Below are 26,567 nucleotides of genomic sequence, written 5' to 3'. Positions count from 1 at the left end.
AGTTTAAAGTGATGCCATCAGTGGTTTAAAATGTGCTGAGGTCAAATCTTCACATTGTACTAAAGTTTGCATATGTTACTCAATGCAGCGAAATGAAAACCAAGAAACCAGATTTAACTCTTCAGTTAAAATTGACACCAGGTTAATTGAATATCAGTGCTATTTTTAAAGCTTTTAAAGTTAGAGTGGTTTAATGCTGTGGGATATATTTAAAATTTAATTATCTTTATTTTATTAAAATTTCCTTTCATAAAAAAAATCCAGCAAAGGCTTGATAGTGAGGACTTGACTTGATCTTGACTTCATACTGTATAATGATTAAGCGAAAGCCAAAAGAGCACATGGGTGCCATCAGTTGTTAAAGACCTGTGTGTAAACCTAGCAGCAGCTGTGCATTGTGATTTGTTGTCATGTTTAATGCTATGTGTGGGTAAAGATCCCTCTGCAGTTACTGCCCCGTGCCTCGTCTGGAACACACCGCTGGCTGCAGCGCCACCACATATTTGGCTGCCACCTCTCCTCTGCAGGCATGTGAGTGCATGATAACAGACTTGTTGTTTGACACACAGGGATATGCAACCCCTCCCTCCGCCCCCTCCAAAACCCCCCTTTTCTCCTCAGCCCCACAGGCTTTGGCACACATTGGTTTTGTTTTGTTTCGGGGCTATGTGTTTGGGAATCATTCACAGTTTTCAGCATGTATACAATCACACACTCATAGACAATCCAAAAAAACAAAAATAGAAAAGCCCTCACTTCTGGAAAGTTGTGTGCAGCAGAGGGGTAAGGTGGAACCTGTCTGCAGCCAGCGAGGGAAAGCAAAACTGTCCGCTGTGAACCTGAAATTCTCTTTTTAACTGTTGATGCTAAATAGCTCCAAGTGACAAAAGCAGGTGTGTTCCGGCAGGAGGGATGCATGCATGATTAATGTAGCCTCTTGGAGCAGACCGACAAGAGTGTGGCTTTGTGCCTGCTAGAATGGAGCAATGGAGAGGGAGAGGATGGTGGAAATGATACCCAGAGGTGGAGGACAAAGAAAGAGAGCACCTGTTAGTTAAACACAGCCTTTCTGCAGAGACCTTTAACCTCCGTGAGAGTGTGTGTGTGTGTGTGTGTGTGTGTGTGTGTGCACGCGAAAACAGTTGCAATAACACAGTGAAGATCCAAGCAGTGGCTGTGGGGCCAAGAGCAGCTCAGAGGATTGGGATATGGTCTGGGATCAGCTGACGCCAAAGTAGTTCAGAGTCGTAACTGACCTGAGAACTCCATCTCTCCCCCTCCACCCACTCTGTTCGGGGCTCAGCCTCCACACACTCTTTGTTTCATGTGTGTGGACTGTGGAGCTGAAGCCTCAACAGTACCTGGATTACTGTGAATTCTGATTGTGTCCATGTGCATGTCAATTAGCACCAGCGAATCCACATCTGCAACATTGTGGATTAAGATCCCAGTCCACAAGGCTGGGACTGTGACTGTGGACACTGAAATGCCTGAACAAGGGAAAACTGTAAATTCTCAACATCACCCAGCAGCTCGAGGTTAGCCGTGAAAACGAAATGCATGAAGAGATCAATTGACATCTTTCATGACATCACTAAAAATGTACAAGAAACATGATCATGAAATATATATGAGAGCTAATGCAGAGACCTTCCACCACAGGTCACAGGACTTCTGCTTCATCTTTGACTTACTGCACTTCCCACCAGTGTCAGTTAAGGACAGACAACATTGTGGACATTGTCAGTCACACAGTTGTCCTGCAGCTTCCATGTGTCAATGGTGGCGTTTCAAAGAGGTCCCCTCTTTTTGTTAATGAAAGTGTGAGAAATGGATTCAAGCTGTATTATGAGAGCATGAAAGCAGCATGTCTGCATGTGTTCCACTGAATCTGAGCTGTAGTCAGTCAGCTCAGCTGACAGGTGGTACTGTGTGTGTGTGTGTGTGTGTGTGTGTGTGTGTGCGGACTTGCTAGTGTGTGCATGTGGTGGGCTTCAGCCAGGCCTTCTGTGCCACCCCTGGTTAATGAGGCCTTTATGGAGATGAAGTGGGGGTGCAGGAGAGCAGGATGCGGAGACCAGGGTGAGTGAGGGAGACTGGGGCTGGTTGCAGCTGTTAGAACAGTGAGGGGTGGAGTGGGGCAGCGCTGTGGAAAACAGGATTTCAAAATGCTGATTGGTTGGTGTCAGCCCCACTTACAGGCGTTATTTGGATGGTATAGGCAGAGCTGTGAGGCCTGCGCTGAACCCCTGAGCGACTTCTCAATTAGTGGGCGGCCTAGCGGAACTGCCAGACACTATTGTGTGCCCCAACAACCCCCATCCAGCCCTGATCCAGCGGCTGCCTCCGAGGCTGCATAGCATGCCAGATCTCTCAACTGATCAACACTGGTTAAGTTATTCAAGTTATTGAAAAGCACTTTCCAGACTCCTGTTTATATAGCACTAAAGCTTTGTGAACATAACATGATGGTTTTGATGTTGTTCTCCGCTTCGTGATAACAGTGCTATGAACTGAGGCGTTTGATGCTCTGTGATGGGTCAAACCTGAATCTCTGTGATAACACATGGCACAGTGAGGAGGGAGAGAGCCTAGCTTGTGTAACCAAGCTGAGCAAGCCGTCATTGCTGTGCCATGCTTGTGTAAAATGAGATGTAAATGCAACAATTTTAACAGCTTGATTTATTCATTGGGAAGCCAAAAGAAAGAGAAGAATGCTAATTCTACACACTGCTTTGCCCTTGGCCAGGACATATCGACAAACAAGTCACTCAGCAAAGGAATTAACAACTTCATTAAGTTACCTGACAGCGCTGGCACATCCAGCCCTGCATCACTGTGTCTGTGCTGGCGGATGCAAGAACTATCTACAGCTACACATGAGGACAAATACATTTACATACATTACAAATATATACATTTTCAGACTTAATATGAGTTTAAACAACTTTTATATCAGGATGTTTTTCCAGATGAAAACACTGACAACTGCTAGAAATCACTGACTCATTATGGAGAGCCCATTTGATCTATGATTGGGTTTGGAGAGAGTAAAAAAAATCAATGCATCGCTAAGACCGTGTCTGTCTGTGGTGTATATGCTGTGCATCTGAGAATATGGTGGCAGCAGGACACAGCAGTGACTGCAGAGAAGCTGCTGCCGCATTGATTGCCCCTTCCACTAGTTTTCCATATGCTTTTAATCTCTGAACTGCTAAAGAGGCAATCAAAGGTGTGCTGTCAAAGCAGTGTCCAGGTGATTTCTCAGCCACCTACACTGCATTAAGAAAGTCTGATCAACGGGTGGGGGAGCAGGGCCTTCTGCTGCAAACAGGCAGAGGTGGTGGGCTGCAGAAATCATCATGCCAGCTGGCTTCACAACACATCACACAGGCCCAAAATAACAACTCCGCTTTATTTCCTGTGTGCTGTGAGGATCTGACAGAATGCTGGGTCTTTTTCTCTACACTGAACACAATGGATGTAAATGTGTTGGTAGATTTCTCAGGTTTAGATGCTCTTTGAAGAAATTTAATAACAATGTGTGGAAATGTAGAGAAACTCAAAATGGTAGTCCAAGCATACATGACTGCATTCAGATGGATAATGTAAATAAATAATTATGTAAGTAAGACAGAAAATATAATATGAGAGATATCAAGGTTAGTCAATAAAAAGAGGCTAATGCAATTATTGTGTAAATTGTGTAAATGTAAATTCCATTTACAAAAATTAATTAAACTGAACAACTAAACCCTTCCAGGCAGCCCGGTGGCATAGTGATTAGCGCTGTTACCCCACAATAAGAAGGTTGCGGGTTAGGGTTCCCGGGCCTGGTTGGGTTTCTTCCCACTGTCCAAAGACATAAATTGTCCATAGGTCAGTGGGTGAGTGGTGTTTGGTCTCTGTCTGCCTCTGTGTGTTGGTCCTGCGACCTGTCCTGGGTGTACTCTGCCCTCGCCCATTGCAACCTGCAAATGGATAAGCAGCAGAAGATGAATGAACTAAACTGTTCCAATTATTTTTATAATTTATTACTTGTAATACCTTCATGTAAAACAATATAACTGTGTCAAACATAATTGTGCATTTCAACTCGTGAATTGTTTCTAATGTTTTGTTAAAATGCATTTAGGTCTGAAAATGTCCATAGCTCGGTAAGTTCATTCATTTTTAAATGAATCCACAGCCATTTTTTGCTAATAGCATCAGCCATCCTCTTGGTTTTCAGTTCAAGGTTTGAGAATTTATATCACAATAGGTGGGATCAATTTGAACTGCTTTTGAAGTTTGATTTCAGCTTTTCAAAGATCTGTTGAAAAACAAATTGAGATATCATCAGTGATCTGTGTGTTTCATTTGTCTTCTGCTGTTTGAACTTCTGTTTAGGCTTAAAAACAAAATTGAAAATGGAAAGTGTACTTAGCCCAAAGAAAAAAAGACATTGAATCTATCATCAAACATGACAGAGGAACTTAAATATATAGTTAAAAAAAAAACAAAACTCTATAGTTAGTAGTTAGTAGTACTATAGTTATAGTAAGTTGTTTTTTTTTTTTCTTTCCTTTTTTGTTCTGAAACTTGGTCACACCTCTTTGTGAAGACCCCCAGTAATGTAAGGGACACTGTCATTTAGCTGTTGTTCTGCTGTTTCAGATACTCTGTAGCAGATATAGTGATTTGCATAGTGCTTTGTCTCATTTGACCTGTACTTATGGAGGCAAGAAAAACTTCACCCACTAATGATCAGGTACTTCTCTTTATCGCACCTTTGTACAGTAGTGGTCTGAATGACCTCAGCGTATGAGCGGTTGAAAGGAATAGGATAGGATAGGATAAATCCTACCTGACTGGAAGCTGAGCAAAAGATCTGCATCATCTAAATATCAGACTTTTTTTTTCTTTCACCTGTATCAAAGAATGAATAACAAAGACATGCTGTACTAAGTGCTTCGTGAAATACATGAAACAAATTAAAAATTATTGCAAACTTTCAAAATTAGATGCATAAAATTAGGAAAAGGGAAGACTTAAGACAGCATTTAAAATAAGTGCTAATAATAAGAACAAATTTTCACAAAGTAACACCCAAGTAACTGCAATCCCCAATGTCAAATCCAATGCTGGTTCCAATAATAATACATTTTTATTAATGGATGCCTTTTAGGGCACTCAAGGATGCCTTACAACAAACAGCACAATGTTTTTTGAATTTTTTGTATTGAAACAAAACTTCACCATCACTTATGCAAAACAGCGGAAAATTATTTTACTTTCACTGTTTATGAATACAGAAATACAGAGAATTCTGTATAAAAACAGAAAATCCTATTATTTCATTCCCCAAATTAGCTATTCAGCAGCAAATTAACTTACATTTATTATAAAATTTTTCCTAAGCATAAAATCCTCTAGTTTTTACCAATTTTTCCTGAATGACGGAATTCAGGAAACGATAACTGTCAGGAGGATATGTTGACCTTTGTTTGATGGCAGACGGATTAGGTGTGTCCTCTGATATGTAGCAGAAAGCATCATAAGAGAATAGGAGGAATATGAAAAGATGCTGCTGCTGACAGATTGTGACAGTTGCCTTGGAGGCAGCGGGGGGAATATTTATAATATTCCCATCCATGACCGTGTTTCAACAACGCGTCGATCAAGCAGATTTCACCTGATGGGCCACGTGTCATTGCGGCAGCCTCCAGAAACTGATATAAAGGTGTAATAACACAGTTTCATTTTTCGTGTTTAGGAGAATTGTCAGCTGCTCTGATTTTTTTTTTTCTTAAGAAAATAACACAATGTATAATAATTTAATTTCAACTGTTAACAGGAAGTTTGTGCACTTTTTTTTTTTTTTTTGCACATTCTACTAAATTGAAGGTATAATCCTGGTAAACAGATCGTTCATTCTTAAATTCGCTAATTTGTTATATTTTTTCTCTGACATAAAAGTTCAAATGGTGGAAAATGTAATAAAAAGAAACCTGTGTGCGTGTACTTCAGCAGCTTCCACTTCAGTTTGCAGTTTAATGAGATGGCACATAGATGTTAAAAGCTTTGAAAGCACACTATAATTGTTATGTTGTGCTTGGGAAAGCTTGGCTGCCATTAACCTCCCAACACCACAATTCTCTTCACACATCCAGCAATTACCTCACCAATAATGCCCCAACTCACAATTGTGTGTGTTCTGAAGTTCTGTAATTAAATGGGGCTTTTCACATGTAATCTGAAAATGCTAAGGGGTCAAACTGGGCTCCCGTAATAACGAGTGATTGAGTCTGAAGGGGGGTCACTCATACTGAAGGGTCCTGTTTCATTCTAGCACTTAATTGTCCTGATGAGAGGGGTCACATTTTCTTAAAGAGAGGTTAAGAGAGGGGCACCTTTGTTTTGGCTCCCAAAAGCACAGAAGGAATGTCATTTGATGGCAAAAAAAAAAGAAAAAAAGAAAAAAAAATCCTCAATAACAATATAATTTAGCCTGGATTTGAATTACAACCTTTATGATATGGAGAGAAGGCTATTAATGAAGCTTAGTAGTCTTTTGTCATTTCAAATATGAAAATAAAGCACCGCTGAAGAACCCTCTCAAGGTGGGAAGTATGGCTGATTAATGCTAATACATGCTAAAGCTTGTGTTTTCTGAGAAAGATAAATGTTTTGGGTTTTTTTTTTTATTATAAACGAGTCTTACTGAGATCTCTAATTGTAAAAACCTAATTCTTATCAATTCTTTCTTCTTTCTGTAATTAAGTTTTTCGAGTCTGATATCTGTTTGAGCGGATGGAAACTGGGACAGATCTTTGCTTCTGTAATCATAAATGCAGCAGGAGTAGCCTTGTACTCATTGGGGGCATCTGAGGCATCCTGTTGTCCTATTAATGAACTAAGCTATTGTTTGCAACTCTAGTCTAAAAGCAAAACTTGAAAAATTGCCTTGACTAACTCACTCACTCATCTTCATCCACTTCCGGGTTGCGGGGCTGCTGGAGCCAGTCCCAGCTCACATTGGGCAAGGGGTGGGGTACACCCTGGACAGTTCATCAGTCCAGTCACACTCGAATTCACACCTACGGTCAATTTAGAGTCTCCAGTTGACCTATACTTGCATATCTTGGGACCGTGGGAGGAAACCGAAGTACCCGGAGGAAACCCACGCAAACTCCTCACAGAAAGGACCCAAGCCAGGAACTGAACCCGCAACCTTCTTATTATGGGGTGACAGCACATGCTGCCCGCCTTGAATAACTGATAATCAGAAAATTAAATCTGAGATGTAACATTTGAAAACAGTTTCATGTTTTCCATCACATGATAAAACTCTTTTGCTGCCTGATAAATTTCTAAACAAATGTAGCTTAACGATGTTAACGTCACTGAAAAATAAGGGCAACTATTCATTCTGCAACATAGAATAAATTTTTTTCACTTTTCATTTAAAATGGAAAGAGGACTGTACTAATTACATTTATAATATCAACACAATATCCCCACAAATATATAATAATAGTCTAAATTGTATTGTAACATTTGGTTATTTTCCTATATTTTATCTTCTCCACTCTTTTATGTGAAGTGTTGATATCCAACCAAGATTCCATCTCACTGTAGTTTTGCATCTCCTCTGTCAGGTTTCTCTCTGGTCAACAGATCAGTTTACCAATTAGGGAGGATTTGATCCTCTCCTCTGATTGGCTAACTGCTCTCTGTGTTTTTGCGTAAAAATATACCAGCTTACAGGCAAATAGTCAGAGAAATCAAATTTCAAAAGAATTGTAGGTGGGTGTGGCTTGGGGGTGAGAGTCGTCACTGCTGTCTGACAGATGCTTCATGGACTGTGGGCATTTCTCTGTTTGAGACCTTTGTACCTAGAAGATACTTGTATAGAGCAGAGACTTCATTTTAGAAAATGACATGAAAATGTATGCCATTGAATAAGGGACCGTTAAAAACCACACACATAGGGTTTAATTTTTAAAAAAGACTTGGAGAAGCTAAGAGCCGCAACAAGGGTTGGGATAACAGATGGTACAGATTAAAAACCTGCTGCATTTTGTCTTTTTTGGACTGTAATTATTTTCTACAGTTTATATACTAATCCAAGGATAGATTCATTTCTATATTACTACATCTTTTGTGGATTCACTGGATTTAGAGTGATGCCTCCTTTTTAAAGGTGCCATGAACGAGCATGATTCTTTCTTGTTTTTCTCCTTGTCCTGAAATAACAAGGCTTCCAATTTGTCTCCATGTGGGACACAGCACCAGTACTTTCATTTTAACTAAAATGTCTCTGTTCAGTTGCCTGGACACATTATTTTTTGGACCGTCCCCTCCAGTTGAGATTAGCTAAATTAGCTGTGAAGAGCAATGACTCGTGGGACTGTGCATGTTTGGTGCAGATAATTGCAGGGCTAGTGTGCTACAGCTTGGCACCCAGCTTGGGATTGCAGGTGGGTTGGCGAAGGGAAAGTGCCTATCGAACTGCACATCTGGCCCCTGCGGGGGTCAAAATCTTTCATTACACCCTTTCCAAAATGGACCCAATCACAGCACTGCCAAAAAACTGTGCTGAAAGGCTTTTCCTGCTTACTTTGTTTTGAATACACTGAGTGAAAGAAAAAGTTGTTTCTCATTTGAGGACTGTAAAAGTGTACATTTTTGACTTTAAATTATTCTGTCCTTGGGAAAGGAAGTCAAGGGTTAAAGATAATGGATAATCTCTTAATGGGTCAAGGTAGTATTTTCTATTAGCTAGTATTTTTCAAAAGATTTCTCATTGCATTCACTTTGGATAAAACAAAAATTTGATTATCGTAACACAACACACAACTGCCACCAATGTCTTATCTCGTCTCCAAGAGGTGGCCAACGTGTAATGTTTTTCAGCCTTTTCAATGAGTTTCAATAGGAGGCAATTATACATCTCTCTACTGCTGCACTTCAGGTTGACAGTTCAGGGGAATGTTCCTAGGTATGGTGGACGGTCTCTCAAAAAGCCGGCCATAATTCATCATTAGGATATCAGAGTCCAGGTGTAGATGAGAACTGATAGAGCCGGCAGCCAGGCAAGTCGGAGCACTCAAGGAGGAAAATCTTATCCCAGGGACAATTCCCAGGTCAAGCCCACAGTAATTGAAATAATTTTGCCCCTAGAGCTGTTTAATCACTGACAATCACACATGCAGGGAGAACTAAATTGAGCAATGCATGAGTCTGATTACATCTGCCACCCTTAACTATCTCCTCTCGCCCCAACCACCACAGCTCCCATCAGCACCTCGGATTTCTGCAGCCCCACCTTTCAGTTACTTTTCTCCTGCTCTTGTCAAGATTTCCCTGTAATGAAGCACTGATGGGCAAATCAAATCAATTATTTCTTGCCTCTCTCACCCACCTTTTGTGGACAGACTCTTGAAACTTTAGCACCTCCTCGGTGTGATTAAATTCCAAGCGGGACACCAGCTTTGCTCCGGCCAGGATGGATCATCAAACGGACAAAGCACAATCCCATTAAAAAAGCCTACGTTGAGATGCAACAAATCATTTGTCCATTATTAACCCTGAGCCTGTAATTATGCAGATTGCCATAGATTTTCCCTGGGTGCCTGGAAGTGAGATCCAGGTGTTGTTCTCAGCATGGCAGGCAGATGAGGGAACGGCCGTGCATTACTGAACTTGCCACATTCATCATGTTGACTGATGGCACAGGGAGTCGGTCCCCAGGTCCCGGTGGTTAATGTAGTGGGTAATTAACTGTCATTTGCCTAGTAATAGGCCGATGATCAATGGTTTATGAGGAAACAAATTCTAATCCAGCGGCTGATAAATGCACGCCGAGGCTGGAGCAGTTGAAGTGGTGGGAGAGATGGAAGAGAAGGGGGCTGGGGCTAGGAAGAGGAGGAGGAGAGCTAAGCGCCAATGTAAAAAGGTCCACACTGGTTCCAAAGTTTGAGCAAAATTTGTTCCAGAAGTCAGCGTTCTACAGTTTCATTTTTAAAGGGTCACTTCAACTAAATGATGTATATGATATGATAAATATAGAGATTGAAAAGAGGTAAGGATGCAGAGAGATAGAGAGATATAAGTAACAGAGATTGAGGTAGAGAGATATAGATGGATACAAAGACAAATGGATGTATTTATATTGAGAGAGGGAGAGAGAAAGTATCTCTTCCACAACATGGAAGAGAGAAAGTATCTTTCTCTTTTCCGTGTTGTGGTATCTATCCATGGAGATAAAGGTTTAGTTTGTGTCTCTGCCTCAGTTCAATGATACGACTTTTAGCTCCAGTTAGATACTGAAACCTTCAGTTTCCTTTTCCAGAGACGGTGTCCCTTTTACATCAATTAATTTCCTTGGTACTTGGGACGTTCAACCCATTGTTCTACTTGTGTCCTTTAACTTGAGAATTGTTTCTGCTTTTCTACATCCACACAAAAAGACTCTGGCTTAGTCCTTTGATAATGTCCTCTCAAACGTAGAATGTTATTAAGATAGGTATAAACAGTTGCAATGTTCTCAGTAGAGCAGAGTAAATGCAAGATATGATTATTTGTATCTCCAGAGCATAAGACAAAATTCTTCAAATTCTTCAAATCAAAAGTGTTGCAGATAGCGACGTAACAAATGACACAGAGAGTGGGAGAGAGTAGAATGCCTGGGATCGCTGTCCCCAGCGTACAGGTGGACAACTCGGGTGCCATCCAAAGGTTCTATGACGAATATGGAAAGATTATGTTTTCTATTGATGCGTGGCTACTTCCTCAAAGCCAGGTTTGTCAAAATCTGAAATATATATATAAATATACATACACAGACAGGCATATTATTAAAGAGAGTGAGAGAACAGCTCTTCAAGAAGGATTCTGCTATCTGACACACAGGCCTTGTGCAGCATCTGCAGCTGTAAGTATGAAGTCAGAGATGATTCACTTTATTTCCTACACCTCAGTAATTTACCTGAGGGATGGGGCGGGGTCACTGTATTTCTGAATTAGCTTGACAAACATGAAAAAAAAGCTTTCGAATGACAACACTACAATTTCCCAAGGCAGGCCGAGGGGACGCTGGAGGGGGGCACATTGCACACTGCACACTCAGACTGGGTTTTGGGGTCCACTGGGCTAAAGCCTTGTGGAATAATTTAATTGGCGTCTGTTTTTCTCACATCAAATAGGTACCACTGAGCTGTGCAGTGAAAGCCTTTTGACTGGAAAAAAAAGGTATTGGGCGATGACTGCCTCCATTCTCTTTCAAATTCAGATTTGAGCAAAGCTTGAATTTAAATTTCATGTTGTATCTTCAGCCTCTTTAAATATACATGCTGTTTTGTCAGCAATGGATATGAAGTGTATGTCAAGCTTGCAATTCTACATATGTTATTCTGTTTTGGTTTCCTTAGCAGACCCACAGATAGCTGCTTTCTAGATGTAGCAGACAGCTGAGCCAGCCTGAGAAAGAGATGCCTTCCAAATGTATATATTCATCACAAATTAACATCCAGGGCTAAAAGCATCGAGTCCCAGGCCATGGATGTTAAACACAAGGCCTCTAAAACCATCATCCTTGAATTGGTTTTTTTTTGTGCCTTTGAATTCATTATAACCAAACCATGCTTAATTTTCCTCTTCCCTTGAGAGCCATTAGCGTCTGTAGCATCAAACTGGCGGAACGATGAAAGACGAGTGGCAGGTACGCTCCATCTATCTTCCCCTCCCCACAGGGTGAGCCCGGGCTTCCTGCGTGCAGTCAGTTTGAAGAGTGTTTGCCACACAAGAGCCCAGCAAGCCCCGGCTGCCTGGATTCTTTGGCTGCCACAGATGTAGTTTGGGTGAACCTCCCAAGACCGTTATCAGCACTTTTTCAGCTCAGCTTGTCAGAGACACTAGAAAAATTGTTTGATTTGAGGAGGCGATGAAAGTATTCCCATAAGTCAGCACAGGTTAGGAGGTTTAATCATTTAAAGCAGTGGTTAAAATGGCACAGAAAGGTACACAATGAATTATGCAGGAAACAGGTAGATCAGAAGCAGAAGACAGAAGTTTGGAAGTTCTGCTTTTTGTCAGAATTTTATATATATATATACATACATACATCAAATATTATGTAGTGTGTGGTGTTCCAGTTCTGCACTGAGGTGTTCCTGTTATTTATTCAACTTTCACTTCTATAAATGGGCTTGACAAAACACCTGCTGTAAATGAAATACAGTTCAACACCACAAACTACAGCTCAGTATATTTATATTCAGAGTTTGAAAACATCTTTTTAAAAAGCTGATTGCAGATGATTCTGTTGAATATTGTTTCTGCACAATACAGCGCATGCCACCAGGCTTTAGAGATTATTCATTAAAAAAAACAAAATGAAATTAAAATAAATTGAAATAATGTATTTAAATTAGGCAACCCTTACTATCACAAAACTCCAATAACACAAATTATTTATTTATGTATTATTTATTTTTTGTTATTATTTAGGGCTGTTAAATTATTAGAATTTTTGATCTGATTAATCACGATAATCCACAGCTACACTGTGATTAATCAGATCAAAAACTCCAACTCCACCATTGCTTCTATTTGTTGTTGGAGCAGAAAGATAGATGCATATATTTGGGTTAGGGTTAGCTTTTTAACATTTGCTTTTTATTTATGACCAGTCCAAATGAAGAGCCACTGCTCTTTTTTGCTTACTAAGTGTAGGAGGGATGGATCCTATATTTATTAGTTTTTTGAGCTGTATGATGAATGTAAGGCAGTTCTCAACAAATGTTTTTTAAGCCTGAGGGAATATAATGTCTACTTCAGGAATATGGCTTAAATAACATTAAATATGAAATATGAAATAATTTAGTTGATCAAGCTGCTAGTTGCTTTTGACTTGTCTAATAAGGCTTTATTTTTCTTTTTTTCTCTCTCTATTAGTGAAATGAACTATCACAAGCAAATGCTTGTCTTTCTCCTCTATGTCGTGTAAAGTCAGAGACCGAAATGGAAATGCAATAAAATTGCAGAACATAAATAATGCAACTTTAAAAAGTAATGCATTAATCGCAGCCTTTGAATTAATTTCAATAATGCTTTAGCCCTGACAGCCGTATCATTATTATTATTTTTTGGGCATTTTGTGCCTTCATCCCTTTATAGGAAATTGAAAAGGAACGTGGAAATGGGAGCAAGCAATTGGGTCAACAGAGATAAGTCATCAGTTCATCCTCACATACAGTAAGAGTATGGCCATGAAAAACAATAACTCGAAAATAAACTAAACGGCCAACAGCTTTGACAGCAAGCAATTAGTTCAAATATACATATGTAAAGTCTGACACTGCCTCTGTAAGACATGCAGTTCAGTTTCTGTTCATATATAACTTCCACTGAGACAGTTATGGGTAAATACAGGGAGATAAACCTGTTATCACAGCAGTGCTAACAGTGACATTTTTCATATGAATGACTTAAGACTGTCGCCACAATGATAAAACACGCCATGCAAAGGTGATGTGTTGTGCCACACTAACGTTGTCATTCAAACGTTGTGTCATTTACAAGGTTCACCTTCTTTATGAGAGTCAAGCAGGGCTGGACGGTAAGGACATAACAACAAGAGGTTTCATATAGAATATAATGCAATGTCACCTGTTATCAGAGCTTCTACTTTTATTTCCGTAATTTCTCCACAGTTTAGGGAAATGGCATTAAAGGCAAATTGCAGGTATTTTCAAGTTTGGGTTATGGTTTGATTTCCTTTTTACTTCTTTGCTTAAATTTCTCATTTAGAGCTCTGTCACAGATTTATTTTTTTTTCTTTTCCATTTCTTTCTTTATGATAGTTTTCCACCCAAGCTCAACACAACATTACTGAAATAGTCGCCCTGTTGGTTTGGGGTGATGGTTAGATGTTTGGTGATTTTGCTGTGAATTTAATTTTAGTGGCTGAATTTTGTGCTGAAAACGTTTGCAAAACACTGATGGAGAGCTATTCTGCATTGGGTCTGGTTCAGTAAAGATAGCACTACCACCAGAAAACTTTGACTATTCTCTGGTAAGTGGATTAACCTCGAGAGGTGGTCGAGAGGTGACTATGTGGGTCCCATAATGCCTGTAGTAACAGGCCATTTCAAGCAGCAGAACGTAAAGAAAGAAAACACACCATGTAAATGTTACTCCGCCACATCGGATTCAAGTGCTTGGCACTACAGCAGACAAACAGACGCCGGGTTGTTCTGAAATACAAAGACTTGGGCCCAGAATGTTTCAGAGCAAAGCAGTGTGACAGTCCTTTTCAGCAACACGGGCCGGCTTAAATTTGCAAGAGACGAGAGAGGAGCACAGACAGACACGAGGAAGAGGGAAACAGAACACCGTCCTGATTCAAGCTGACAGGCAGAAAGCTCAAAAACGCTACTTTTTTACACAAACGCCCTCCATCATTTATAACCCAGAGCCTTGAGTTGTATGCTATTTGAAAATGATTCAGGTTACTGGAAGACAAGGACACTCACCCCCTGCTCAGTGAGAGCTGGCTGCATTATGACTCTTTGTGTCATAAGCCGCTGTGTAAAGTACTGCTGTTATGCTCAAACACTCGGGCTCATTATCTCACACTATATCTATCATTTTTTTGTTCTTCTTAAAAAAAAAAAAAAGATTTCGCTTCTTGCAAAGCAGAGTAAGTTAAAAAAAAAAAATAAAAGTATAATTTCATCAGTTTCATTTGAAGCCCCTCCGGCAGTGAACATTTGTGCTGAAAAGAGAGGACAAGCAGCACCACAAATGTATCTAAATTTAAATTGCTCAAAGGAAGAGGCATAATTCTTTTAATTAAGTCAGAACTAATCCATGGCATTGGCCCTCGATGTTTTCACCCACCTACAATGTTCCAAGAGATATCCTTCATTGTATCTTGGTGTGTTGACAGTGGTCCTTAATTCTGTAGGTATTTATGAGGGCACAATCTATCTGCTTCCTTTGCCTCTGGGAAACATACTTTCTGAAGGTTAATAAACAACCCTGCATATCCCAGGCCCCAAGATCATTTATCAGATTGCGATCTCTAACAGACTCTGAGAGTGGCATGCCGTTTTATCATTTTAACAACGACGGCTAAAAGTGCCTCAAGAAGTCCGCCTAATAGGTTATTTTGTTATATGATTTCGTTATCAGATATTTTTTCCTTGCTAGTCTGGTCTAGGTCGCTGTGTAGTAACAGCCTTGAATCCCTAATGAATACTCACATTAATGTCCCTGGAGCAGGCGAAGGAATAATAGGGTCCTCCCAGGGCAGCAGTGCTAGCCATGTTGCATCTATTTCTCTGGCACAAGCTGTGGCCCTGCTATTTTTTCCTGTGCTACTGTAGTTCAGTTCAGTCCAGCCTATTTTTGTAACTGATTAAGAGGCCCCTCTCCGTCTTGCACACGTTAGTGTATTTAGCAAAATCACTCTGACAGCTGTCACTCTCATTGCTCTGAGTTGCCAAGAAGCAGCAGAAGCAGATGTACTCCTGCTGTTCTGTCTAGTGCGTATCCAAGAAAAATGGGATACAAAGGAGGGACGCGGTGGCAGGTAGAGTGAGCTGTTGTTCAAAAATGTAAATGTACTGTCCTTATTTGCTTTAGTTTGCAAAGTAACTGGACTCAAAGATATTGGGATACATCTGGCCCATATACGGGTCACATGATTGCAATTCTTCTGGCCTATAATACTTGTTGGCTCCCCTGGCCCACATACAGAATGACTGTCAGATGCTGCTTCCACATCTGGACCAATTCGGCGAACACAGAAACTGGAGCACAACAGACAGAATAGAAATGTTGAATAGGCTTCATGATGGGTGAAGTTTCATTTTCAGGCCCAGGACCAAAGATGGCACTGAACAGATGATCTTGGGTCATTTTTATTGTCTTTTATCACAAATACATTGATGTGATTTGGTTTGAATCTTTCCTCTTACTAAATATGACATCCTCAAATATTTTCTTTTTTAATGTGACCAGACCAGTGACCAGTCAATGGCAAAACAAATGCACCTATGCATCTATGAGACAATGATCACAGCCATTTCATGTGGCCAAATGTGGCTTTCAAATTTGAGTACAATACAGGCCAAAAGTTTGGACATATTTTCCTATTCATTTCAATGAGAAGGTGTGTCCAAACTTTTGGCCTGTACTGTATATGGTGAGATGAAAGGCACAGTCCTCTACTTCATCCAGAATTCAAAGAAAAACTGGCTTTGTGTGGAGTAAAAGCTCCTGAATGCCGTGCTCATATGAAAATATAAATGAAATATATGAAATATGAAATATGAAAAAAATATTTCAAACGATGTGATCATGCCTACCCACATGCAGAGGCAGTGCTGTCGCGGCCACAGTGGTCCGTGATGTCACTAAATATATCACATAACTTTCCTCAAAGCGTTCCAACCCTTTTCAATTACATGTTAAGAGATAAACAGGAAAGTTGGGGGACCAAGAGGGGGTGAATTGCAGCAAAGGACTGGAACCCGAGCCATCACGAAAGGGAGTATGCCTACATGGGCTTGGACCCAGAATGTTTCAGAGCAAAGCACTGTGACAGCCTACCGGGTGAACCACTGTTTTAATTGAGTTCTTCATTCAGGCCGATGACCATGTCGTGACTGAGTTACTGGCTGAACTGCCACCATTATGTCTGTTGGTACTATTCGGTTTGAGCTATCAGTTTACAGTCCAAGCTGTGTTTTGCCTATAAGATAAAAAACTGGAAGACAAGCAGCTCCCAAGCTGGTGTAATTATTCACTTATGGTTATGCTGCATCGCTATTTATTATAGGTTCAAAAAACAAGAAAAAAACAACATATGAAGCCTTGTAGTTGTGTACTGAGGATTACGAAAATGAATAGCATCCTGCGTCTTCTTTATGTGTTTCAGGTTGTTTGGTGTGACGGGGAACTGTGCAGCCTGCAGCAAGCTAATCCCAGCCTTCGAGATGGTCATGAGGGCCAAGGAGAACGTCTACCACCTGGACTGCTTCGCATGCCAGCTCTGCAATCAGAGGTGAGCGATTAGACCACACCCCCAGTCCCTCTCCCGTACCTGTGACCAAGGCAGATGGCCAGTATGGGAGGCAAAATGGCACCACAGTGAGTCCCATGCATGGCTCATAGTTGAAGAAAAGTCCCATACCTGTGATTTATCACTCTAACCAGTAGCCAAATAGACACATCCGAGGCCTTAAGGACACCTGCCGGTCCCAGCACAGTGATTAGGCTCCTGCAGCACTACTGTACAACGTCAGCTGAGAGCTACAGGCGCAGTTACATGTCTGTACATATGCTTCCCATCAGTCTTCATTACTGGGCCTCTACCTGGATCAGGATGTGGTCAGAGTTACTACAGCACCAAAGAGAAAACAACCCCCAAAACATATCTGCCTCTATCTCAGCTCTTATTTTACATTCAGTATTTGTTAGAAAGTCTGCTGCATCTGTAATTGAAGTCCTTCCAATATTTTGCCAACTCCCATTTACATACATGAAGGAAATATTTGATGTTTTTTATCTTTATTACTTATGTTCCATTATTGTGGTAAAGCAGCAGTGAGCGTTGGTTCACTTTTCAATATAAAAACGGCATTTAAAAAATGTTTAAGCTCAATATGAGAAGTGACGTGCATCCACACAACACATTTGAAAGCATACACTTACATGACCACTCAGAGACACTGGGTTTGTGAGATGGTGTAAAGAGAAATGATTGCCTACTCTTGGTTGTGCTCAGCTGATTAGTTAAAAGACGTTTTTGTTGTCGGGTGGCTGAGTATTTGGCCTGCATTTGTCTTTCCAGGCTGACTTTTCCTTCAGGTTGCTCGTCAGTATTTTTGCCCATCCAGATTGCAACACAACCTGGTTTTCAGCATTAGCATTAGTGTTTCCAAAACTCCCAAGTAATGAGGACAGGAAGCAATAGAAATTATTTTAAAATGAATATTTAGTAGGGGTGTACGTGCGCCAAGATGCTAATGCAACTAGAAGACACGAAACCCCTTTCCATCTCCCCACCCACACACTCACTGTAGTGCTCCAAGCACCAAGTAGAAAACACACAACACTTTGTCTTCCAATATCTGAAGCCCCTGGGTTGCTTACCACTACCTCCCAGTCTCTGTCCACCAACCTTACTGAATCCATGTTCCCAGACAGTCAACACATGACCATCATGAAGAACGTGATCAAAAGCTTTTTTACGGTTACAGAAAAAAGCATCCAAAAGAAAATGATTGGGGAAGGTTACTCAATGGCGTGCTTCCTGTGTCGCTCTCATTCCAAACTCCACTTTGTTGCAAACCCGCAGACACCAGTGCCCACACGCTCACACAAACCAGACACATTGTGCATGCTAAAGGCAAAGGACCCGGTTACGCGCAATTAGCACTCGGTTATTGTCTTGCCACTTCAGCCGGCTGCACCAGACAGCCTCCTCTAATGGAAGAAGTCAGCTAATCTTCATCAGGCAGGCCCAGGCAGGCCATCTCTGCTCTCCCACATTAAAACCCATTTAAGCACGAGCAAATCTTTCTTTTTAGATTAGGGCAGTTGCTGAACTGTTGAATAAAATTGGCATCAGTGTGTTTCACGTGGGCCGCTCTGGCTGCGCAAGTGCCATCCAGATGCCCATCACAATTTCACCAGGACCTGGTTAAGATTTATCACGTGGCACCGGCTTTAAATGAGGCTCTTCCTCGCTTTTTGCTTTCCAGTTTGTTTACATTGGTAAAGCTCTTGTGTAGGATAAAAAGTTATAAAGTTAGTACATAATATAAGTTCAAACCTTGATTTGTAAATGACAGCACTAACTCAAAACAAATTGAAGTTTGAGCCCAAATAAGATCACTCGGATCTGTTCTCATTCCTTCAGTCAGATCAGCCTATTGCATTTATGCTACATTAAGACATAGTGCATTCATACATCTAAAGCTAATAACTGGTGTGATTCAGAGCAGTTGCAATGTATCATTGGTGATGACCACAACATGACTAAATAAGTGGAGTGTAAGTGGGTTTCTCAACATTTTGATTGTGATTAATAGAATGACCTTTACAAAATTTTCTCAGCCTCAGCTTGCGATCTATCTGGAGATCTGACTTCTGAGATTCCCTAATAGTTTCTCAACATCTTGTAGCAACCATCCTGGAAATGGGCTGCTGCTCTTTGTCTGGCATACCGATCTGCTGCCTTGTTCATCTATACCAGCCTCCCCCCACCATTTCCCAGTCTCAAACAAACATGAAAACCCAGCTCCACACCCCACGGGCCCCCCTTTGATAAAGCAATCTAATCCATCTCACAAATGGCCCAGAGATTTCTCTGTGGAACATTGTCATAAAATGTGAAATCTGATAAACAGAACAGACAATCACAGAGGTCACTGAGGGTCATCCAGTGTAATTATCCAATGCTCCTGCAGGTCAGCTGCAGCCCACGTTGACGTTTGAAGGTTGAATTGCTACAACCTCCTCCAGCCCTACCACTGCATGCTTGTGCGCTTTCTCATGCATCTGTCTCACTTTACGGGTGCGTGTATCCCACAGAGTAAAGACCCAAAGCTAGTGATCACTCAGATTTCATCAGGGACTCCCGCAGTACTCGACCGTTCAGTTATTATTAAGGGGCCCCGCTTAAACAATGGACTAATTACCGCAGGGCAGAGGTGTCTCTATAGCTGCTATCATGACCTGTAACCGCTTTCTTGACTTCTAACTTCATTGTCACCATTGACTTGCCACCAATCTCTTTCTTGCCACGACATTAGACTTCAGAGTGAGATAAATGGAACAGCCTAAACAGTTATCTTACTTGTGGATCTGCCAGAGTACAAAAGGCTCAACCCCTGCCCCTCTTTTTCTTCACACTGTGCATGACTTTGAAATGGTATCAAGCTGAGGGCAGTGAATAGCTCCTGTTTCTGGTCTATCAGTGAAAATATAGGATCCTACATTGGCTCTGATTGCTCATGTCTGCACCCACTGTGGCCTTACTCTGTTAAACTGGACATAAATCTACCATCGCGACCTTCCCACCAGTCAGACCTGTTATTTTCCCCACCATAACTGGAGATAGGAGGCACCATCGTGGTCTTAGAGCCAAGGGGGCGGGGAGCTGATTCTGAGGAAAGGGGAGGTGTTGGTGAGGGTGGGGGTGTTGGGGAATAAGGAAAGTGATATGAGACTCCATCCAGCAAGCAGTTAGCCACAGATCAGCCCTGGGGGACAGCTAATCGATGGGGCTGTCGTCCAGCCTCATCATCTAGCCAGTGCTGGCCCAATTTCCCCCTGATGAGCTGGAGGCCACAGTCTAGGGAGGCTGGAGGAAGGTTAAAGTAGAGGGGAGTAGAGGAGAGCAGGATGGGTGACAGTGCAGGGGAAGGTCAGTGCTGATATGGGGAGGAAGCTCTACGCTGAAGCTTTGAAAGGAGAAACTGACACCAATTGGGTTCAGCACAGCTAAGCTCGACCACTGGTGCCTTGTATGTCACGAGTTAGGCTTGTTAGACAGGGGCCTAATAGGCAATAAGGGACACAGTTGTCACTTTGTGTATGATTGGTGTTGAGGACTGAGAGCCTGTGCAGCAAGCCTACCAGAGAACACAATTCAACAACATAATCCTGCACTATGGAGGAAAATTGCAAAGTAAAAATAACAAAATTCATACAAATAAATGTCACCTCTTTTCTGCTCATGGAGATAATAAATTATTGTTTCAACTAATATCTGGTTTCCACATTTTCAGCTTTCTAAAAGTCCTGGCTATATACCGTTGATGACTGAGTCTGTCAAGTGGAGGAATTTGCATGTTATTAGTCCTTATTAAGGTCATACACAGTCTAAATGTAGACCTCCATGTTATAAACCAGGTCCAGGTTCTAAATTTATAAATATTCATTAATATAAAGGTGGCAGTGACTAACCCTAACCCTAACCCTCAACCACATCCAAACCTGGCCTACCTGGATGCACCCTCCAACCTTGCAGGAATAGTTTATTATTAGTGTTCACTTCAAATCTGTTATATAGTCAGTAAGTTAACCAATAGATCAGAGTCACTATTCTGGTTGGTTCATCAAGCACTCCATTAAGAAGCTTCTAAAACTACATTATGGTGATTGTTTTATACAACCAAAAATACTGGTTGTGATACAAACGTGAAATAAATTTGCAAATCTGGGACCTTTAAGGTGTGATAAGGAAGGCAATGGATAAGGATGTAGACAAGAAATATGAGACAGCATTTAAAATAGGAAAAAAAGAAAAGAAAAAGAAAATTTGGGCCAGATGTTTAAGTTTATTTTCCTGTATTTAATGTTTGATACTACAGTGATTGCATATTGGGCTCTGAGCAATTTTTGGACTGAGTCTTTTAGGTTTATGCTCATACTAAAGAGGAATGTGCTAAGACCAAACACCTGCAAGTTCTCAACATCTTAGATAAAGGGTGTAATTATAAATTCCTGGACTGATTTTAGAACACAACAAGAGGGGATGTTTAACAACAAATATGGAGACAAAATAGATTTAAAAACAATTCAATCTCTTCCTTCTCATATGTGAAATGATATTCTCTGGGTTACATTCCCTGAAGAAAAACCATCTTGAGCATGTCCTTGCGCTGCCGCTGTCTCGTTGCCCAGCAGCAATCTGCCAGAGAAGATTTACAACATACTACTACAATTAAGCATCGGTGTCACAGTGTCAAAATGTTTCTGAACCTGTATGCATCCTATCAGTAATTAGATTTGGTGCAGTTGAGACTATTTTCTCTCTTTGACAATCTCGCCATTTCTTCATTTAAGTAGAAACTGAATACTCTAGTTAACACAAGACCCCGAGGCAACTAGCTGGCATCGCAATACATCTTTTAAGTGTGTGTCTGTGGAAGGTATTCTTCTTCTAAGTAAAAGAAGATTGTGGGAAGAAAGAAAAGGAAAGATGGAAAAGACTGTAAAAGTAGGAACCAGGATAAGGTTACCACACATATTTTTATAGATACTAAACTTGTGATAACAGATGTGATATTAAAGGAATCTGTTAATGCAGGGTGGGCCATCGCTATGTCCTATGATCATTAGGCTACTGAGCAGTAGAGTGACATACAAAAGTCCAAAAATATGTGCCCAAGTGAAGAAAATGGAATGTGTTTTAATGTGAATGCAATTGAACCCACATGCTGTGATGCTGACAGTCCCTAAATTTCAACCTAAATCCACACAGATATTGAACATGTTTTGCTGTCAGAGGACTTCAAATGAGCCTATCTTGAAGACACTGGATGTCTTTCAAAAACATATACAAGAAAGGATGTTTGTACGGTATCTGTTTTCATGGCAACACTGTAGATATGATGTAAGATGGCAAGCCTGTTTAAAAATCGATGAATACTGCCCACTGTACATTGAAAATGTACCTAGATCTGGTGTTTGTTAAATTGCGTCTTTCCCTCCTTGGAAGAAGGAATTGTGTTACACATTACGTATCTAACCACTTCAAAATAAACATTTGGTGACAAATGATGATTTTGAGTTACACCTTACAACAACAATCTCCTCTGAAATATAAATACACAATTTGAAACATTTAGCTGACAATTTGAAACATTTAGCTGAGGTAGACTGTGCCATCACATTATATGTTGTGTTTTCTTATGGCTTTGATTCCTCAAAATTAAAAACTGATAAAAATCAACTGGATTTGTGTACTTAACATAATAATATAGTTTTTAGCTTTAACATTAGTGTTGCAGAGCTTTTTTCCCCCAGAATTCATCAGTGGATTAATTAACTGGTGAATTTATATATTATTCTATTCTGTAGTTGCAGACATCTAAATTTCTAAAAACATAAAATATCAATAAGAAGGCATACAACAAGTTTCACAGGAGACAATACAAACTTTGAACCACTGGGCCAAGCCAGCACTGAAATTATATTTATATATGCTAAGTCAAGAAGATATGTTACCCTTTTACCTGAATATTTCTATTTATCCATGGGAACTCCGTAAATATCAACAGTGAGTGACACAAACTACCATATATTCAGATGTTTATTGGAACGCTAAGAGCAGCAAACTAGTATGTCAGAATACAGTAATAGACAGCTGTATAGAAGATGCACCCTGCAATAGTTTTTTTTTTTTTTTTAAGAAAGTGGAAATACTAGGGCATAACAAGGTCTTTTATTAGACATGCCTGTGATGGGCCCAGTGTAATATCTTCATCATAATTGGTGCACATATATCACATATGCTGTTGACATTTCACTGAGCAGAAACAATTCGGCTGTGTGAAATAAGTGCAGGGCAGCGATAGGAGCTGTGAGAAGAAAGGGAGGAGAAGAGAGGAGGAGGAGAATGAAAAAGAGTGACGTGGTTCCCGCTAGTGGAGGGAGGGTTAAAAAGAAATAAATAAAGGAAGATAAAGCTAAAATGGGAGTGGGCACGGTATCAGTAAAGACAGACACTAATAGATTCTGGGAGTGAACATGTCATTTAAACAGGACATTTTTATCAGTCAATGACACCATTTCGGAAGATATGGCTTTGCCTGTGTGAGACAGCCCAGATCAATGGATATGAGTTGTGTATTTTAGTTTTCTAATGAACATCATGACGTTAACCAGATATGTAACGAAACAACAGCAAATGAACAAAGCTCATTGTGAGGTCCTGGTGTACGTAATCATAATTGATAGTAATTATATTAATATTATTATAGTTCATCAAGATTTCGGCAAAAGCAGTTAGTCACGTTGTTGCCATTTGCTACAGTCAAAGTTGTGTCACATATGAGAGACCATTAATTCAACTTATGCTGATTTCAATACAACAAATATCATTGATAGAAAAACATTTGATCAGATAAAGCTTTACAAAGAAAATATGAGAACACAGTCCCCTGTCTCCACACGCTCCACCCTCGAGCTGACTTGGATAAAATAGTATGACTAGTGGAAAGATGGATGTTTTCTCCATATCCAAGCAGAAATTTTGACAACAAAAAAAAAACTGAGTTACTGTTGGAAAGCCATGATCAAGATAGTGTTTAACTTAGCCACAAAGTCTACCTTTCACTGGTTCTGCTGTTAGGCTTAAAGATGCGTCCTGATCACCCCTTTCCTTCGACAAACCTACCGAGAATGAGTGGAAAAGTACCGTTTTGTTCACATCTTACAGCACTGGGAAGGTTGGCTGCATGGCATCGTACTTTGTACTTTATCCTCATTTCACCTTTTCCATTTGATCCATTCCATGAATTAGAAATAATACTTTACGTCATATATATTTCAAAATAAATGTCATTTCTCCATCAGAACATTTGGCTTTATTATGAGAAACACACCATTCCCACACTTAGTATTTTGTGCCAATACCTACGGTGCATATGAATCCTGCTAATTGGTCCCAGGTGGATGCAACAAATCATGCTCCCAATCTGCCCTGCAGCCCTGAATAAATGCTACAAACAGCCCAAGCCTGTCAGGTACCAGAGCTGCATCCATTGTGTGCAGTTCGCAGCACTGAACTCAGCAGTCTTGACATCCAGGGAAGTCAAACGGAGGCGAGACTCACTGTCCCCGTTATCCCCCGCCCCCACCCCAGCTCCTCCTTCCCCCCGGTAAACACTGGCACTGCTGCTCACCGACCTTGTCCAACCTGCACATTGAGGGAGATAAGCAGCCCTCAGGACAATACAGCGAGAGTTACCACTGTTACGTGTTCAACATAATCTCCACTTGGTGCTGTGCTAAAAGGTCAAGCGTAACTATGAGCCCCCCCTGGCTTGAGCAGGACAGGATCGACGTGGTCGGTGGGGGTTTCTGTAGTAGCTGCAGGTGGAAAGGAACCCTGGCCTGAAACAGAGATAATTCCATTCGTATACACCAGAGACTCTCCACCCCTACCCTTCTCCACTCAAACTAACAGCCACCCCCCAAGCCTTGCATCTCCCCCCTTGTAATTGAGTTGACTGTTTCCTAGAGGAGGACTTCTTGTCTGCACTGTTGCAGCTGAAGGGGGGGTTAGGGTAGCTGTGGTAGAGATTTACTCTGTAGTCAGGAAGCTACCACTGCAGCTGGCTGGACTTACTAGCCTACAGCTCAGTACTAATGATGAGACTCTACCTTTGATGCTTATGTAAACCCCCATTCCCTCTCTTCTGTATCTTTGTGTGGTGCAGGTTTTGTGTGGGAGACAAGTTTTTCCTGAAGAACAACATGATCCTTTGCCAGACAGACTACGAAGAGGGGCTGATGAAGGAGGGCTATGCTCCCCAGGTCCGCTGATCCTAGCAGGCCTATGCAGAGGAAGAGGAGGTGGAAGAGGAGGAGTGGGAGAAAGCGAGATACTGAAGGAGAGCTTGCAATCACACAACAAATAGCACTATTGCCTCCTGTTCATCTCCTGTCCCCCACATGTACATAACTAAGCAAGCCTCCCTGGGGGGGGACACGTTCTGCTGTACAAAATAGCCATAGAGATGCCAGCGTGGCAGGGAATGACCCTGGAAGCATACAACAAACTACAACTATGAAAAAAATAGTGTCAATTTCTTTGTTTGTGACTGACGGAGGCTGCCTCTTTCCTTCTGGCCAACAAACAGCGGCCTCAGAGTAAATTTCTTACCAACAGGTGTTCCCAGTTGTTGGAAAAAAAACACCCAATATCAGACTTGTCTCATTTTATCTGACAAGGACAGACAGTGTCACACCTGACTGCACAGTCCAACAACTTCTACTTGAATCTTAAGTACACTGAGGTATTGTCAATCAATGTAATTTTGCGATGAAGACCTTTTTACTGTATGATATCAGTTGAAAAAACACAGTGAATGTAATTTAAAAAGCGGCAAAAATAATGCCTTTGGATGACTGGTTTGTTGTTGTGTGTGTGTGTGTGTGTCTGTGAGCATGTGGATCCTTCTTCAGGATGAGGACTTCTCTGCCGCGCAGTCTCACAAAGCTTGGTCTGGTACATATAGTTTTTTGGAACCCGATCGAGTATTGACATGGCTACCAAGCTGCATAGCTGCTTTGGCTAACGGACAAACAATCAGACTTTGTGACATAATAATGCTTTTTTCTATGGATGGATGAAACTACATAAACAATGTTGAGATCACAACACCCAATCACCATCAAGCCATTGTATCAATGATGACTCAGATCACATTGGTTTTCTATGGTTGCATCATTCCAGAGTTCATCAAGTAAAAGTGTCATTGGCTGCTTTTGTAAATAGGAAATTGTTCACCAATGTGTTGCTAGTTCAGTATGTCAGATGTTATATTTTCAGCTTTTTCTGCAGCTCCCAGTGACCAAAAATAAAAAAAAACCCAACAAAACAGTTAAAGCAGCTTTAAACTTTATGGACCAGACTTACTGCCTGTAGACCAACACCAGGCTGTGTGAGACTTTTCTTAAATGCATTCCGTCAGAGCTACTTTCAACAGAATTTGGGAAGCCTAGGTTTTGACTATGACTCTGGACTCTGCTCTTGTGGATGAAGGCTGTGTATT

The 26,567-nt window shown here is 41.0% G+C and overlaps 1 protein-coding gene across 1 annotated transcript in view; it reads left to right on the top strand.

The window, feature by feature from the left end:
• Positions 1–25,335, top strand: part of lmo3 (LIM domain only 3) — a 41,542-nt gene extending 16,207 nt beyond the window's left edge. Inside the window, exons 3-4 of the mRNA XM_029495289.1 lie at positions 16,931–17,056; positions 25,230–25,335. Of these exons, the coding sequence (XP_029351149.1) occupies positions 16,931–17,056; positions 25,230–25,335 (232 nt within the window). The remainder of the gene's footprint in view (positions 1–16,930; positions 17,057–25,229) is intronic.
• The last annotated feature ends 1,232 nt before the right edge of the window (positions 25,336–26,567 follow it).

The sequence above is a fragment of the Echeneis naucrates genome, chromosome 23 (genome assembly GCF_900963305.1).
Source record: "Echeneis naucrates chromosome 23, fEcheNa1.1, whole genome shotgun sequence".
NCBI classification, from domain to species: Eukaryota; Metazoa; Chordata; class Actinopteri; order Carangiformes; family Echeneidae; genus Echeneis; species Echeneis naucrates.
This window is presented reverse-complemented; position numbering and strand designations above follow the sequence as displayed.